Source organism: Nestor notabilis, unplaced genomic scaffold, assembly GCF_000696875.1.
Source record: "Nestor notabilis isolate BGI_N333 unplaced genomic scaffold, ASM69687v1 scaffold5162, whole genome shotgun sequence".
NCBI classification, from domain to species: Eukaryota; Metazoa; Chordata; class Aves; order Psittaciformes; family Psittacidae; genus Nestor; species Nestor notabilis.
This window is the reverse complement of record NW_009918633.1, coordinates 53,628-72,116: the sequence shown is the minus strand read 5'-3', so window position 1 is coordinate 72,116 and position 18,489 is coordinate 53,628. Positions and strand designations below refer to the sequence as shown.

The window sequence follows — 18,489 nt, the reverse complement described above, 5'->3', positions numbered from 1 at the left end:
AAGAGTCAGGAACATTTCTCTCTTTTTAAATTCTTAAAGGATTGTTATACCCCGAACAAATTTTAAGTGAAATCTGTAGGATCAACTGAAATACTTGGTGTCTGAAACAGTACAGAACATACCACGAAGTTTTGGCATTCCTAGCTCACCTCTTCATGGTTAAGAAAGGGTTAGAGCTTTCCTGATCATGTGATGAATAACAAAACCAGAAGCATCTTGTTTGCTTTTGCATTGTACACTGCTTGTGTGAGCGCTATCACACAGAATTCTGACAACTGAAGTAGTGAAGCCACCTTGGAGTACTGACATTGCTTACCTAGGTAGAAAAATGTCCATCTTCATTCTCTTTAAGCTGCTGGCCCAGAGGGTTATGGTTTTGACAGAAATGTGTGACTCAATCTGGGACAAAGATGTTCTTTTGTGGCTGGGAAGCACTAGGAACATGCTGAGTTTCTCCCCCAGGTAGGGTAATTCAATCACGCTGAAAGCCTCCAGAGCTGCAGTCTGGAACTGGCCTGTGGGTGGACAAATATAGATCTTTATTTCATCATTAAGGTGGGAAAAAACCCCAAACCCCACAACCCAGGCCTGGGTCAACAGACAGTTCAGGACTGCAGTGATGGGGTGTAAGAGGTTGTCTTTAGCACATGGGCTCTCACAACCAAGCTCAGGCTGCTGTTAACTCCCAACAGTGGCTCATCAGAACAGAGTTGATTGTGTGAAATACCTATATATAGAGAGATAGATATAGATATCCCAGAGAAGTTGTGGACGCCTCATCCCTTATTTGCTAATTAAAAAGAAAATCAAAGAGATGACTGAGTCAGAACATTTAGCGTTCCTACTTGAACTGATTTTGAGCATGCCGTAAGGATTATATATATATATCAGTATTCAAATATAGTTGACAAATTGCCTGGGAGAAAAGAATATGTAAAATAGCTGCAGAGTTTAAAAGGCATGTGTAAAAAGTAACGTTGACATTTTCCTAGAGCAGTGTTAATTGTCCCCAGGCTGATTTACTCTGCATGGCCATGTTAAAAGGATGAACAATCTTGTAAATGCTGTGATCAATAACAAGCCATTGCTAATCTTTCTTGCTCTGTGTTCTGGATCCTGATGGGAGACAGCTGTTCTCATTTAATAATGAAAGAAAGTTATCTTATGCCTCTCTGTTGTTGTACTGGGCCAGTCTTTTGTATTAATTTCAAACAGATTTGTTAGAAATGCTTCTAACATTTCTAGTGACAAAGACTGAATTGGCCCTATCAAATCTGACAATCAGCGAATTTTGAATGATCCCTTTCATCAAGGACAATCAGGTCACAGAAAGAAAGTGAGATAAATTCAAATATCAGGTATATACCTGTGGAGATTTCTCTCACCTTGATTTACCTACAACTCATCAGCTGGAAAAAAAATGGAGAAAGCAAAAAGGCTCAGGTGGGGCCAACCCTGAGCTGATTCTGCAGTGCACTATGCAAGGTGTTTTTACAAAGTCATTGGAATACTAAGAGCATTTTATTGATTATGTATATGGTCTCATTGCAAATATTATGGACATTGCTGGTTATTAGTTTTCAAGAAAGATTAATCTAAATTGGAAAAGTGCAGAAAAGGACTAATAGAGAATTGGAGTACTTGGTTTGGTTTGGTTTAGTTCAGTGGAATTGTTTAGAAGAGCTCGGCATCTTCAGCTCAGCTAACAGGAAACTGAGAGGCAGCTTGGTGACTTGCAAATACATTTGGGAGTAAATATTGAAGCTGAAGAGAAACTATTTAACTGAAAGGATAAAGCTGGCACAATGCTAAGAGATATAAATTGGTCTCAAAAAGAATTAGATTTGGAATTAGGAAGGTTTTTACCCAAGTGCAGTTCTGAAATCTAGGGTAGAAGGGAAAGGAGCTTTTTTACAGTTTGAAAGAGATTGTAGAGCTAAATGGACAAGTTCCTGGTGGCAGGAAATTAAGCCTACATCATGAGTCCTTCTGTTAGCAACCCACATACTCACATTCTCCAAGCTTTGAAAGGAGCCAACACTGTATTCATATGTTATGTAAATAAAAGTTCGACCTATGTTCATACTGGTCCAAGCCCATGCTGAGATCATCCACTGATTTGGTATAAGGTCCATAAAATTTTCTCCCCACTTTGTTGCATAATTTGGCCCTGAAGACTTTCAGTTTTACCCTAAAGCCTTGGAGGCAGGCTGTGACCAGATACAGGAGGGATGGGTGTGCAGTGCTGGTGTTCCCTGTGAGACTATCCTCTCTCTGGTGCTTGCACACTCAAGGGACAAACAGTGATAAGGCTAAGGAGACAGGAAATTTCTTACCCACTCCACAGATCAAATTGGTAGGGGCTTGTTATAGTCCTAGTCTTAACTGCCCCTCTGTCATGGGGTCAGATATGCTTCCTATCAACCTCCCTTCCCAGGCAGCTTTATTTAACAACCTCCATGCTGTTACAAAGGACTTTGTGTACTGTGGTATCCTCAGTCTCACCTGTTCTCTTCTCCTGGCACATTATCTTGGTGCCTTTTGGTATTTGCTACAGCTGATAAGTTTGTTATGGAGTGCTGGGAGGTGTTGGTCTGTGAGGGATGGGGCATGGACAGTAGATATTTTAGAAACCAGTTTGAACCCATGATCTCTTTTGTATTGCCTGGGATTATAAGGAGTCAACTTGGTCACCCAGGTGATCTCTTCATTTGACAGGAGTTCTTCTGAGACTTGTCCGAGTTGGGAAAATAACACATCTTAGTGTGGTACCTGTGGAAATTAAATAAATAAAACTTCTATGTTGTTCAATAGAGCAAATCCAGATTAAGGACAGTTACCGTAGTTAACTTCAGCTGTGTGATGCATTGTCGGCACTTTCAGTGTTGAGCCCTCTGCCGTGGTAAAAGGCAGCATCTGGGTATCCATAAAGGAAAACTTCTTCTGCCACATGCTTTTGAAGTACATGGTGCTCACCAAGGCGACCTGGCTGAGCGGCGACCCAGTGCTCTCCAGCAGCACGCTGCGCACATCCCCATCTGCATGGAAAAGAGACAGGGAGGGGGACACATGCCATCCTACTCACCCAAGCCTGACAGTCAGGTCTATGTGAGTAAATAAAGCAAGCTGGGACTGCTCTTCACCCCTAAGGGCAAGACACAACTCACAGAGCGCTGTTAAACCCTCTACCTTCCCGTCCCCATCTGTACATGGACCTCATTGGGGTTGCGGGCTGGTCCATGGTCTCCCCAGCTTGAGTTGGTCAGTGTTGAGGGCCAAAGTTGTGCCAGGACTATGCTACTCACTGAACAGCGTAGATGACAGCAGCCCTGGCTGTAGATGAACAGCTCAGCACCATGCCCTGGCCCCAACTGGTTTTCTAGCTGAAATGTGCCCATATGTATTTTGGAGTAGTTTATTATTAGCACCAGAAATCTCTCATGAAATGGATTCATAATGACAGACCATTTTACAAAATAACTAAGTCAATTGAAGATTATATCCTAATTCTCCCCCTCTCCTATTCACTTGCCAGTTCAAATGATCCTGCTTTGGGTACCTCAGTGATTTTTGAGAGTGCAATCCACTTTTAATTCATTGATATGCAGGTGAGCACCACAATATCAACTCCCATTTTAGTACCTGCTTCTAGAGCAATACTTTTCTATCATGAAGCTGTATCACTTATTACAGTTCATTTGAGAAGGACAGAATTTTTTTCTTTAATAGTAGCTTTAATGTGTGTGTTTAACATCACCTTGCATATTGATGGCCAAATTAACACACATATGATTTAAGCTGGTGGGGTAAATCAGGGATTGATTTGCTTTGCTGCTTCTAAGGACTTGCTTTTTCAATTATTTTTTTCATTAACACAGAATTTAATTTCATTAGTTTTCTTGTGTATGGAAAGTAAATTCTTTTTAGGTCCCATTTTGACTTCTTCAACTCAGAGTCTAACTGCTGAGCTTATGGCCCTGTATGTTCCCCACAGCAGCATGAAAGCATTCAACGGAGCAGACTCAGTACCTGGGGAATATGGCTGCTCCTCATTAAAACTGACAACACTGTGAAGGATTGCCACGTTAAAAATTAGAGGAACAAGGTCAAGAGGTTACCAGCTTGATACTGCAAATCTATACTCTCAGATTTAGACTTCTCCAGCTTTTTCTTCACATTAGAAATCAGCATTATGGATATTCGTGGCTCTCAGCCTTAGCCTGGACAAGATATTGTGGCAAAAAAACTTCATACTTGGTTAAATGCAATTTCTCTCATTACTTTCATTTTAGATTTTATTCATGTGCAGTCATTCTCACTGGTTGCTACATTACCTCCAAGTTTACCAGTGATCCATTCCTGTATTTGGGCTGTGGTTCTGTTGGGGTCAGTGAAGTTGGTTTGCTGCAGGCTGCTGTTTGCCCAGTGTACAGCACGTGCAGCAAAATGGGGTGAGAGCTGCACTCCAGTGTCCACAAAAAAGGAACATGCCAGCTGAACCACCGTGCCTTGGCTGGAGTCGGTCACTCCTTCGTACAGTGCATGCAAGAACTCCTGCACGCTTGGATCTGCCAGGCAAGAGAAAGGGAAGAACTAATTATCGTGTTGAGGTTAAGGAGAGCAGAGATTGCCCAGCTCTCAGCTCCAGTGCTGGTGCTGATGCAGCACTGATGATGCTCCTCTGAAAGTTAAATCACTATAACAACTGAAGCACTCTTGACTTTATGGGGTATTACTGTCAAGTGCCGTTTCAAGGATGGTGATGCACTGGGCGTGGGACAGGACTCTTCATGTTGCTGTAGAAATCACTCTAATTCAGATATATCAAGTGGCTGATTTCACATCAGGCTCACACCTCCATGCCACGACTGGCTGAGCTGCCACTGCCACAATACTGCTGTCTCCTTCTCCTGGCATTAACAATGCCACCCATCCCAGGAAAGGCATCTCCCTGACTGCGCCAGGTCTGTCTCTGCTACCCTTCACCCTGATGTGTTTTATTTTTCTTGAAGGATGGCACCCTGAACTGGCCTGTTATTGCAGGTGAGCCCTGGCAATGATAGATACAGACGACAGGTTGCTTCACGTGTGTTACAAGCAACTCTTCTTCTTAAACAACACACAACAGTGCCTGCTTTTTTTTTTGAAGTACAATTATATTTTGCATTAAATATTTTTTTTTTTTAATTCCTAAGAACCATCAGATCCTTTCCTAAAAACACTCTTCTTTGGCCCATTGTTCCCTGATTTGAACACTGGTTATTCCCTGTAAATGTAGAATTTTACACTTGTCTTTATTGAAGTGTCCCCTATTTGCTTCATGCATGTCTCAGATTTTCAAGGATCCTTTACAATTCTATTCTGGTCTTCCAAAGTGCTTGTAGCAATTATGAGCTCAGTGTCATTCAAAAATTCAGTAATGTATTCTCTAGTTTGTTCTCTACTAATGAAAGTAGTTGAATAGTGTCCTGGTCTCCTGTTCCTAGGAAGCTAATGGTAGTTCAGCGGTGGTAGCTTCTGTGATGGATACAAGGCTGAGGTGTGGGCCCAGGAGGAACACAAGTCCTGCAAACTTAGAGGCTCTTGTGTTATTAAAATCACAAAGTTTCTAGTAGGCTCCTCTGAAGGGTGACTTAGCAGCCATTTCTGCCCATCATCACTTTGCTTGCTGTGATGATTTGTCATGGGGTGGTTCATGTTGAGGTGACCTGAGGCCTGGGACTTGCACCCAGACTGAACAGTGTTTACAGGCTCTGCATTAAATCAAAGGAAAGAATCACCCAGTTTCTCCAGACACCTGTGGGTGTAGGCAGTGCTGGAGGGAAGTCAGGCTGGGCTGCTGCTTGGGACATGGGTAGCTTGGGGCAGCTAACTGGGAAGTCCATCCTACCTGGACTAACGTGTTTCAGGCTGAGTGTCAGGTCAAGGCAGGATCACTGTGAGTCTCCAACTGGCAGCCAGGTCACCAGGAGACTTTTACTGCGTCAATTCAGATTCTTGATGGGGTAAAGGGAAAATTCCACATCTACTGATTTCTACCACCTGAGAATTCAGTGCATGCTTTCTGACCCCATAGGAAAAGTTTCTTCACAGAGAGGGTGATCAGGCATTGGAACAGACTTCCCAGGGAAGTGATGGAATCACCGTCCCTGGAAGTGTTTAGAAACTGTGTAGATGAGGCCCTCAGTGATATGGTTTACTGGTGGTCTTGGCAGTCCTGGGGTAATGGTTGAACTTGATGATCTTAGAGGTCTTTTCCAACCTAGCTGATTCTGTGTTTCTATCGTGCTCCTTCAATAACCTACAGGAAGACTAATCACCTGTGGGAAGTCTGGTATTAAAATTTAGATCTATTACTCTTTAAGGGATAAACTAGTGACCTCCTTAAACAGATGTCAAGAAAACTCACACAGTCTGAGGTGTAAAGTGCTATTCTCATGTGTTTTGCATTAGCGCAGGAGCATTTGGCAAGCTCTCTCTGGAGGATGTGAGAAATCAAAGATGGTAAATTGGAAGCAGATGTTAACATGAGGTGTGGTATCCTGAGCTTGTAACTTCAGTCATATCAAAGTGCTTAGCTACCCAAAGTCCTGAGTTCTTACTTGGAGAACAGTCCAAAATTGCTTTAAAATACTCTACTGTTGATAAAATAAAGCAGCAAGGAGAAAGCATTTTAAAGCATGTCATTTTGTCTGTGCTGTCTAGAGAGACACCCCTTTCAACATTGTTTTCCTTAGTACTAGAATAAACGTGAACAAATCTTCCAAACATTAAAAGAAGATTACAAGTGCATGTAAGACCGGATTCTTCATGAATAGTGAATGAACCATCAATGTTTTCATTGTTTTCAGCCTGCTAAGTTTTTAACCACATCCTTCATTATTGTTCAAGACAGACCATCAGAAACATTAATGTAAACATCTAATGGAAGAAAGGAATTTTATCAGATATGCGTATATATGATTTGGTGTTATTCATCTGATAGGAAATTTGATTTTTTTGATGTATTTATTTGATTTAAACCATTTGAGGAAGTAGTTTGCTTCTCCATCACCAGAAATGTGCTGCTATAACCAATAGCAATAGGTCCCATCCTAGTTTATATTCACATTCATGCATTAATATTACTGAAAGCCAAAGCTCATGTGGCTTGTGTCACTAGACAACTAAAATGGATATAAAAAGTCTGCTTGGTATGATGTGCCACATGGGAAGCAAGGCAGCAAAAAAGAGCTAGCAGGTCATTAACCACCTCTGCACTTCGTTACATTTTGTATGGAGATCTGTGCCTGAATTTCACTGCGCAATATTATTTTTAGGATTCTTTCTTACTAACTGAACCCCTGATGACCAAAAGTGTCAAGCAAGGTATAATCCCTGTACAAATTAATGTTGTTTAATATTACCCTACTGAAGCTACAGAAACAGGAGTCTTATAGGCAAGACTTCATTATATCGGTTACTCATAATATAGATGCACTGTACTTGTGGCAGTACATGCAGCTACCTCTCTGTATATCAGCCAGAGGTAGCTCTTACCTCTGTGTTGGTTTTGAGTATCAATGTTATACCAAATGGTAATGGTGACTAAGGCAGTTACAGCACAGGCTGATGAAATTGCTGTAGGTTTTGTCTTTAGTCTTCATACACTGACAGTAAATCTTATGCTGAGAAATAGCAGTGTCATCTCTATACACAAGTTTTGTATGTAAGCTGCAAATTTTGAAGATGAGGCAGTCATCTGCTTTTCATAAACATTGTGCCCATAATGTAAAATAGTTTTTGACGTGTGATGTGAGATGGTAGGATAATCCAGAGCTAAAATGAAAACAGCATCCTTAAATTCGGCTGACATAACGCTGGATTTTAAGACATCTGCCTTTTCCATATCCCTTCCAGATTCCCAGTGAGTTTTATTTTAGCCTGCTTTCATGGAAAGACGCAATTGCACCATCCATCTGTCACTGTATCTCCCTCTGCCAGTCTTCTTCTAATAACTTTTCATCTTTTTGTCCAGTTGTAAAAACATTAGAAAAAGGTTCAAAGTCTTAAAGATAATTCAATTTCTATAGGTTTCACAAAATTTGTTAGTGGGACAGGAGAGAAAACATAAGTGGGATTGGAGAGAAAACAGCTGTCCTCTGCCCAGCACCTCCTTGCAGACGACACAGGGATGCCAGAACACAATGGACATGACGAACCTCTGGGAAACCAGGACCAATTCTGCTGCTTATAGAAGTAGCTTTTCTAGACGTAGTTGTATTTCAGTGCAGTAAAAGAGTAAGCACTGGTCAACAGAAAAGAGGAATGATAACATGTGTTTCAACTATTCCCTTAAGTTTTCTTTCTCCAGCTGGTACTTGGCTATCAAAGATGGAGAAAATACTCCTAAACTGCATCCTGCAGTGAGACAGAAGACAGAAGATGTGTGTAATTGCTGTTTCCTTAGTAAAGCTGTGAATTTATTGCAAAATTAAGACAAGAAATATTTTTTATAAGCAGTACATTACCATGAATGTTGTACCCTAGAGCATCCTGCAGCTCCATAAAGGTATTTCCTTGAGCTCCAAACTGCAAAAGCTCCAAAGAAACAGCCACACTTGCTGGAGAGACTACCAGATTGGTTCTGTTCTCTGCTTCAGATACATGTCGGTAGAGATTGATGGCAAATTCAGTCTTCAGCTCTTTCAGTTCATCATAGGAGATGCAGTTTGCTTTGGTTAAGCAAGAAGCAGAAAGGAAAAACGCAGAGACGAAAATGGGCAACATGAGGGCGAGCTGGGAGCACTCTCCACCAGCTAATCATACCTACAATTAATAATACAGATACATCTAGAAAATCAATAGGTTGAGCAGACAGAGGAACTTTTTCTTTCCATCAGTGTTAAGATACCACTTGCAAAAGTAGTATCATTGTTAAAACACTTGTCCAGGTCTACCCAGTAACTATTGTCATACAAAGAAAAGAGTATGTAGGGACATGCTGGTGACTGTTGACTAACAAGAAATGAGTTTTCCAGAATGTTATACCACACAGGATGCTTGGCCACCACCGTGTGTGGAGACACGGAACCCCTTGGTTAAAAAGCTAGTTACCTGCACAGACGATGGGACACTTTATTGCAGTCTCCATGCTCCTGAGCACCCACAGCTCCTTTCTGTCCCCAGTAGAAAGGGGGTCACATCCAGCACTCCCAGAAGGAAGGCCGTCCCTTGTGAGGAGCACATATCTAACTGGAGGCTCCAGGCTGGGCTTTAGATCCAAGTTTGCAAAGGCTGGCTTCAAATTCCCCCTCCCCACACCCTATCCCCCACCATTATTCCTTCTATGAAATTTATCCCAGTAAAAAAAGGTTAAATTTACAAAAGACACCAGTTCTTCCAGCACAAAATCACTGCTACAGAATTTTATGGGAAATCAAGCACTGGTCAATGTTCTATTAAGAGACACTTAAATCCATATTTAAAAGAATAATGCTAAAATGACAGAATAGCTTTCCTTACAGAATTTTGCCTTTTGAACATTGTATGCAAGTATATTTTAAAACATACTGCACCGTCTTTCACTTCAGGATTTCCTACAAATCTTTCTCCATGCCCTTTGCTCTAGAGAGCACCTCTAATGCCTTGTATTTACTCACAGTTAGTTCTGTTAAATTGTCTTGCCTTTCTCTGTCCTTCTGGGTGTCTGAATGGAAGCTGTCTATGTACGTCTTGTCTCCTTCTTTAATAGGTAGTGGAGTAAAGACTAAGTCATGAGACTGCATTTAAAGGGATAGTCAGTGATCAGGGTCTCTGTCGGCGATGTCTGTACCACTCTGTCCAAATTCCTGTAGGCTACAAGCTCCATGGAGAGCCAGGCAAAGCAGCATGCCACTGGCCAGCAAATCCAAGGCAAGGAACAAAAAGGTACACATGGAGATACAGTCAGCCACTTCCTTGCAAGCCTTGCTTGAGCCTCATGGGGCTTGTGACCTGCTGGTACTGAGCAAGACATCTCCTATCTCTCTTCCCACCCCCCTCCTTCTGTTATATGAATTCCATTGATTCCTCTGCCACAAAGGGGAAGAGAAAGGGCTCTCTGTGTACCAGGCACACAGCTATTTTTTCACCCCACTTTGAAACCTTACTCAGAAATCCCATGCAATTAAAATGTCTTTATTTGCCCCTTTTTTTTTTCTTTTTAATGCCATCCTGAATAGAAAGATTTTCATTCACTCTTTAGTTTCCATGAGGAAAGAAACAACAAAGCAGTGCACTTGAAAGAGATCAAATGAGGAAGGGGTCACTTTGAATGGACCAGAAGCAGAAGAGCTGTGGTTGTGACCACTTTACAAGCAGTTGCAGCTGTCCATGGCTTTCCTAATGAAACAGGATCAAATCCTGGCCATCATATTCACAGGTTCAGCCTCACAGCTTCACGATGACACCAAAGACAAGCAAGGTTTCAGCTTAAAAATGAGTGTAAAACTGCAGCTTATTGATCTGCTCAGAGTTTGACATTATATATATACTTTGCTATTTTACAGCATACAGTCCTGTTGCTACTGGGAAAGAAGATATGGGGGAAAAGGTCATTGCAATCAAGAAATAATTTTTAGGTGCTACTGTTTCATCCCTAGAAGGGAAGGAGCAGCCACACAATTGAATCAGGGCCCAAATGAGAATGAAGCAATGGGCCTCCCTTAGTCTGTGCTTATGTTTTCCCCTCTTTCTGCTGTCCTGAGGCGATGAGAGAATAGACACTGATACCAGGATCTGTCCCAGGATCCTGGGGTTTAGACCACACTCCTGCTATGGCAGATGTAGGGCAAAAACTTGGCCAGCCCCAGCCTAGTGCAACAGTCAGGGATGTAGCTTTTGCCATGGATTTAAGTGACAGTATCCTCACACTGAATATTACATTTGGGCATAAGAGTTTTGCTGAGTGAGGACCTCTCTGCTGAAGTTATCATTAACTGTATCCACTGGACTGAAAATGTATTCAGAGGGAATGAAATGGACACTACCAAGTGAAGGGCTCCGAGCTGTCTATAAGTAAATTAACTCTGGTCACTAGTGAGGACTGCACAGTTGGACTTGATGTGATGTTGCCAGAGGCTCCAGACCTCATAAGACATTTCCTCTGTGCCCTGCTTGATACTCTCCTGTGGATTTGCTAGGATTTGGAAGAAAGATAGGGGAACCCCTGAACGCTTTAGGCGTTACTGTCAAAAATTGACATTCAATTCCCACTGGCAAAAATGTTGCTATTCAGGTTTGGGGTAAGTATTTATGGAAGATGTAGTTGAAAATTGGACCCAGTTTAACTGTGGTAGGACAGCAGAATTTCTGTTGGAATGGGGAAAAAGCCATTCTGAGTCATGTCTCATTGCAGACAGGACTTAAAAGTTGGAGTGTTTGTTTCAAACACTCCCTCTCTGCACCTGGTTTAGGGAAGGAAAGCTGTGGAGGAATCTGAGAAGCAAAAACAGTGTTTGTGGACAAGGAGAGAGCACTTAAGAAAACTTAAAATTTATCAATGCTGTTCAAAGCATGCATGAGGAACAAGAAATGTGCTTTATGTACATGAATAGGAAAGAAAATCCATTAGTAAGTTATTAGAAAGATAACGGGCAGTAAGAGTAAAAAAGTAGGGTCAGTGAAAATACCTGTGACTAAAGAACAAGTGATAAAACACTGGGGGAAGGATGCGAACATTTATCATAAGCAAGGTCAGACCCAAAATTCTCATACACCTTCAGTTTAGTAGCCTAGGTTTTAAGTTTCTCTTTCCCAAGCTGAGATCCAAAATCATGAACTGGGTGTCTGAGGAGTGGGGTGAGTCTGAAAATAGAGATTACCAAGTGAGCTGAGATGTCCAAGTGAGGGTAGTTTAAGGGGGCTGAAAACCAAATAGGTCAATTACAGAAATTCCCTCTCAGAAATAGAGGTGTCCTGGACCTGCCAAAGTGTTAGGATGGGGCTGATGGGGAGAAAGGGAGTCTGTCTCTATTTGCCTGTGTCTTAGTTTAGGCATCACGTCCTTCTTTGGCTTTTCATCTGGCTATGCACCACAAGGTACTGAGGAAAGTACTGATAAACTTGCTGGCAATCATTTTAAGACACTGAAAATGCATTTAAAAAAGAATGCAATTTATTGGTCCCCGAGACAACTCTTTAAAGACAGAAAGGGGCAGAGGTAGCAGCTGTATATTGAGAAATGCTTCTTGACATTGAGATAACTTATAGACTGCCTGTGAGGGAAGCGAGGGAGGCACAAGCTGAGGATGCCTGGAGGAAATACAGCTGAGGGGTGTGTGGGTAGGAGGCTGAAGCATAGAATGCTCTGTCTCCATGGAGCTTCTCTGGGCATCTATAGGAGAAGTTCTGAAAGCTTGTGAGGGAGCCTAACCCCTCTGTGCCCTCACTGAGCACAGAAAACCACCACTCTTTGGGAAGGAAAACAGCAAAGATCTTCCTGATGTCTGAGCAAACCCTCAAAGAGGGACCAAAACGGGTGGAAAGTGTTGGAGACAAGCAGTAGGTGGTGACTGCTTTCACTGATGGATTAGGTCCTGCCTGCACCTTTGGTGTGCCAGTGCTATTACTGCATGAGCCCTTGATGTCCTCCTGTGTGACCATTGTGGTGAGGAAGGGGGCAGACTGCTGAGACAACCCCAGTGCTCAGCACTGACAGATGCCATCATGGCTCTGCTATGTCTGATGTGGAAAATACACAAGAGTAGAAAGGAGAGTTGGGGGAAAGAGAAATGGTCAGAGACAGCTGTTCTCTAGAACTTCATCTTTGAGGTCTTCATGGGCCAGGTTCTGCCTTCAGGTACAGGACTGTGAATGCAAATGAACCACATCAACTTGGGTTCTAGAGCAAATGGGGAGCTGCTGGGGACAGGGTGGAAAACAGACCCAGGGTTTAGCTTCCACAGTGGTGGCACTGGGAAGAACGGTGAGGAACTTGTTCAGCCCTGAAAGTCAATCATAGGACTGAAATGAGAACCAGAAGGAAAGGCACAGCCTTCACAGTCACTTTGGGCAGAGGGAGATTTCTTTGGAAGCCTTTTGCCCCAAAAATGTTTCTCTGGGGAACCTAGAGTTTTCTCTGATTCATCAATCTGTGTTCTAATAAACCTGAGCCCTGGTTTGGTGTGGCTGCAGAGAGGAAAGGGAGAAGAGTTCTGCTTTTGGGTTCTGGCCAGTTTAGGCTTCTGCTGCAGGGTCTTTACACAGCAATCTGGAGGAGAATTTGGTCCAGCGAAAGACTGGAAGAGAGAAAGATGAGAGGACCAGATGAGAAGCACGTCTTACTCTTCAGCATGCTGTTGTTTGCTTGCCTGTGTCAGATCTGTCTCCAGCAATCTTCATTTCAATCCAGCAGAACCCTATTATCAGTAGGATTACAGTACGTTTATCCCTTCATAAATGATAACAGAATTTAACCTTCTATCTGCATCTGCTTTTTTATGTGTGCTTTCTCTCTTTAACATATGTAACCCTGGGGAAATCAAATTGAATCCAAGCCAGCTTCCTTCCCGCTTACATCTCTCCTCCACAAGAAAGCCCACACTGCAAGATGCCAACACACTTGCTCAGTCAAGAAGGTGGTTCTGCTGAATTTCAGGGTAAGAAAACTTTGCATCATCATTTCATGCAGATCTTATTTCATGAGGAGGCAGTTGGCTGCAGAGCCCTGGAACACCCAATGGAGCAATTTCAAGTGAATTTGCTTCCTGCTATCCACGTGTCATGCAAAAACCAGCACTGCCTCTGCCTCCCTCTGGGGCATGGGTACAAAACCTGGCTCTTCAAAGGGTGACCACTGTAGATGATCACCTCCAACGAAGTCCAGTGAAGTCAGTCATTTCTGTAGGGCTTTGTTAAAGGATAAAGCAGCCAGCTGACCCTGCAATGGGGTCTTAGACCAAACTCCACATGCTGGTGTGGCAACAAACTCCTCCACAGGGCATTCCCTTGCTGAACAGATGAGCTTGGTGCCAGCACCTGGCCAGCCAGGACCTGCTGGGGATGGCACACAGTGTCCCGCAGAGTCCCACAGTAGAGCTCCATCCTGCAGGAGCCCCCATACTGCTTCCCCCTCACCCTCCTGCCCAGCTCCAGATAGAAATAAGGGCTGTTAGCAGCAATAAAGGCTTTTTAGCAGCTGGAGGCAGCCTCCCTGCCCATGGCTGCAAGAGAGGTAGCAGAGGCTGGCTGTGATCAAACTGTGCAGCACTTGACTCTCGGTTCCCTTCAGCCCCTGTGGCTCTAAACCATGAATATAACATTTTTGTGGGTTCATTCTCCTCTATCTCTAATACTGCAGTTGGAATTAATGGAGCAGTGATTTTACAGCATCACACTGGTGTCAGCGTTTCCTGCCCTGTGAGATGCCCAAGGGCACATGGGCTCCCTCAAAGATGCCTGGGCTGATAGATTGGCATTGGAGGACTGTGTGGGGGACAGACTTGGGCCAGACTCTGCAATGGGGGCTTTTTGGATGAGTCCTGGAATAAATGAGGCCTGAATTCTACCCAGGGGTTGTTTTGGGGGCAGGTAGTGGGAGCAACCCCAAACTTAGCCAGGAAGTAAGTTAACAATAGGTGTAAGCTACCAGTCAACTCCTTTTTCAAGTTGCAGGATAGGTATTTCTAATGTGCTGTGTGATGTCTTCTGCAGTGAGCAGGATGGTGCCTTTCTCTGGTGGAAAGCAAAGCAAAGCAAGCACGAGTTCCTCATTCACTGAATGAGGTTAACATCGTAACACCGGTGAACTGACATCTTTCCACCTGAAGAAGTGTAGGCTTAATAAGAGTCCAGACCAGGTCAGTCATCTAACTGATGGTGACTCTTCTCATTATACGGTTCTCAATAGACAGAATTCAAAAGGACTGAGAAACCACAAGAACAAGATCACTTGTTTTTTCAGGTTGTTGAAACTTTGACTTTAAAAAGAAAAGAAGAAAAGCTTATTGAGTAGAGAAAAAGATCTTATACATTCTTATTGTAATCCAAGTAGTTCTCCTTTGCATTTCTCATAGGGGAAGATGGCTTAAGAAACTTCAGGGAAAACGATGCATGAGCTCCAAAGAGATAATCTCAGCTGTGTATATATTTCCTGCAGTGTTGTATGAAGATCTTAGCAGTAAAGCCTCTTCCCTGTGGATTCTGAATGTATGATAAGAGCCTTCCTCAGCACAGAGATGACCTGTGACGGCTGCTGTCACAGATCAGCTACTTTGCTGCCAGCAGTATCTCAGAGGTGCTGAATCAGCACGTTCAGAGTTGACCTTCTGGTCTGTGAAATGCTGCCTCTGCCCTCAGAAGTCACCCTTTGGTACTTGCAGATTTAAAATGCTTCTGGGAGAGAATCAGTACCCTGCATGGGGCCTGGTAGGAGCTCACAGTCAGACAAGAACTGCCACTGAGCCAAAAGCGGGAGAGGGGAACAGCACTGTGGCAGCGCATTTTCCTCCCAGATGACTACGTGAACTGACAATTAAAATACATTTGCTGTTGACAAGGGAATATAAAGTATGTAAAAAGCTGATTTTAATGCAGATATCCCCGGAATGCTTATGTAACTGACTATCACAGTCTCCTACAGTGCCAAATAAACGATGCCAAGTAAATGCCATGGGAAGAGGTCCTCATGTGAGCATGTTGCCAACTGCAATTTCTGCTACTGATCTGGCTGAAACGACAGGGAGCCAAACAGAAGATGAAAGCATGAAAATGCTTATGAAATTGCAAAGCTGACTTCCCATAAGAAGCCTAGTTTTCAGAAAGCGGGATTTAGTTGAGTAGGGGAGAGAGATGAGATTGAATGGGAACTTGGGGAGCGAATCATGTGGAAGAATGTTATTTACAGTGCAGGTCTGCACAGGACAATTTATCAGCTGCAGTTTAACCTCTCCTGTGGCCTGAATCAACCAGGTGGACCCACATTGAAAGCCACATTGCCAAACTGTGCCACAGCTTTTATATCCTGCCTGTTATCCCAGAGATGATACTCTCCTTTCAGCCTGGGGATCAGGGCAGAATACCAATTGGACCCAAGTGAGCAACATTTGACTGTGGAATAGCACATCTACAGGGAGTCCCACTGTGGCTTTCATGTATACCTACCTCCCTGTGCTCACTGCAGATTGCCCTACCCTCTCACCCCAGCTTGTGATGTGCCCCTGAACTGGGCAGAGAAGAAAGGTTGTTTGTAACTGTATGTGTTGCACATAGTTTCTCGTGCACCTACTTTGGTGCACCAAAGTTGTTTACAAACCCTCCTACCCAGCCAGCCCCAGTCTTCCTCCCTGCAGGAGTTCCCCCCCCGACATTCAATGCTTCTTCAGCAGAGTGCCCCCCACACTATCAGATGTGGGAGAGTTCAGATGTAGCTTACAGATGTCCCTGTATCTTGAGCATTTCTCCTGACAATATTGGCTTCCTTTTTCCTAAGCAGATTCCTGTATATGTGCCATCCCAACGCTGGCACAACAGCACCAAAGAGCAGCAGGGTAGGTGGGGGTCCCAGCTCTGAAGGGCCCGATGCAGGTCCCTCACCAGCTGTCTCCACCAGAGGTCATGGTAGAATCTTGGTGGGTTTTTGGGCAGCAGCAAGGGTCCATAGCTCTGCCAGGGCAAGTGGAGGAGAAAGGGAGTGTGGGTGCTTCCTTCTCCCCCTGGTAGCAGGGCAAAACAAAACCTTATTCTTTAGGAGCTGATCTGCTTTTGCAGCTTACTCCCCACGTCAGGTTATAATCCCTTCTGGTGACATCACACGTATCGCTGTGGCCACCAAGGTGATGTCACCATGAGAAGCTTATGACTGCAAATGAGGAATGTCACATGAACAGATGACCTCAAAAGGAGCTAATATCCTGCTAGTATGTAAATGCCCCTAATACTTATTCAAATGTGCCAGTAACAAAAAAAAAAAATAAGAAAGAAAGTGAAGCAGATGTGAAGATGTGCGTAAACTTGACATTTTCTCACAGAAATCCTCTATTAGTCTGTTTTGATGCTTTATTGGTCTGATCCTTTATTAGTCTTTTATTCGTAGATCCTTTATTAGTCTGTTTTGCCTCTAAGAATCTTTCTACTATTATCTCCATTTGTTTGAAGCTCAGCTTTTTTAATCAGGATCCTTCTTCATTTAAAAATAGCATTACATTTAAAATTAAGAGAAAAGCACAGAAGTTCTTCATCTTTTGACATGTCAAATAACCACTTACATGCTTAGAGTTATCTAAACATCTCAGCAAAATATATTTTAGTGTCAGAAATGTGTTAAATAATTTGAACATATAAGAGCAAGAAAATGTATCTTTTCTGTGTAGCCCCTCTGGCTCTGTGGGGAGTGCCATAGATGAGGCTATCTAATTATTAGATGCTGTATTTTTATGATAAATAGAAACTAATAAAATGGAAAACTAGGTACAACTGTATCCTAGACAAAAAGCTTTATTGCAGCTATAAAATTTGTACTTCATATGCTGAACTAAATTCCTAGAAGTTGGAAATAATATTCAGAATCTCTAAGGCCAATTTTCGTAATTGTCTTGTCTCCAGTGTGCTGCTGGTTTATTATTTTCCATAGCCAAATATTTGTTACACTTCCTTCTGGAATTTTTTTAATGGATTTTCTTGCTTTGATAGGATAAGAAGCATGTTTAAATGTCTCTAGGGCTAAATAATTTCACATCAAGACTTTCAAGCACAAAGTCTGGATCTTCATAGGTTTTTACATTATGCAAGTAGATGTTTAAGGTACTTAATACTTTCTAACCTCTAGTGCCCTTTTTACACAGAGACAGGCAGTCAGCAGGGATTAATCTGATCCTAATTAACCACAAACTCTTCTGATATTTGGTCACTGCACAGTAGCGTGCTGCCAGGTACACAGAGGTAAACTGATCTGGATTATCTGCTGGTGCATGTGCTTCACCAAGGGAGGTCTAGTGCTCCGTGTTGCGGGTGAGTTACAGGCAGATACAGCTTGAAATACAGAGTGGGGAGACCACTGTACAAAGCTGGAGTTGTAAGGCAAGGGGAAAGCACTGATCAGAAGGCCTCTTCCTAGCGGCTTTCTATTGAGATTTCCTTTTTCTAGACAGAATTTGTCAGCGTGGCACTGCAACAGGGCAGAAGGTGAAAAGCATGAAAATCCAAAGCGATCAGTTTCTTCTTTTTCAGGTGCAAAGGAACACAACTTCGTGAATACAAGTTCTCTCTCTTTTTCTTTCCTGTGTACAAGCACCATGTCTGATGGAGCCTCAGGGACGTGTGAGCACGTGTGTCTTTTCTTGCATGCTCACACTGTGGCTCACATCTTCCCTTACCGAGCAGCTGAGCTCTGCCCTGCTCACATGACATGGAAAGCAGAGCACTGAAGCTCTCCTGCACCTTCATGGTAGCCCATAAATCAAAACCAACATGCAGCAAAGTGAGCAAAGTGGGTGCAAGAAGAACCTTACGGGGGTGGGGGGGGTGGGGGTG

The 18,489-nt window shown here is 43.1% G+C and overlaps 1 protein-coding gene across 1 annotated transcript in view; it reads right to left on the bottom strand.

Annotated features, from left to right (window-relative positions):
• Positions 1 to 9,133, bottom strand: part of SERPINE3 (serpin peptidase inhibitor, clade E (nexin, plasminogen activator inhibitor type 1), member 3) — a 15,408-nt gene extending 6,275 nt beyond the window's left edge. The window contains exons 1-5 of the mRNA XM_010009808.1: positions 9,097 to 9,133; positions 8,511 to 8,714; positions 4,335 to 4,568; positions 2,841 to 3,038; positions 317 to 515 (exon numbers count right to left, since the gene is read on the bottom strand). Coding sequence (XP_010008110.1) covers positions 317 to 515; positions 2,841 to 3,038; positions 4,335 to 4,568; positions 8,511 to 8,714; positions 9,097 to 9,133 — 872 coding nt within the window. The remainder of the gene's footprint in view (positions 1 to 316; positions 516 to 2,840; positions 3,039 to 4,334; positions 4,569 to 8,510; positions 8,715 to 9,096) is intronic.
• Positions 9,134 to 18,489: the final 9,356 nt, after the last annotated feature.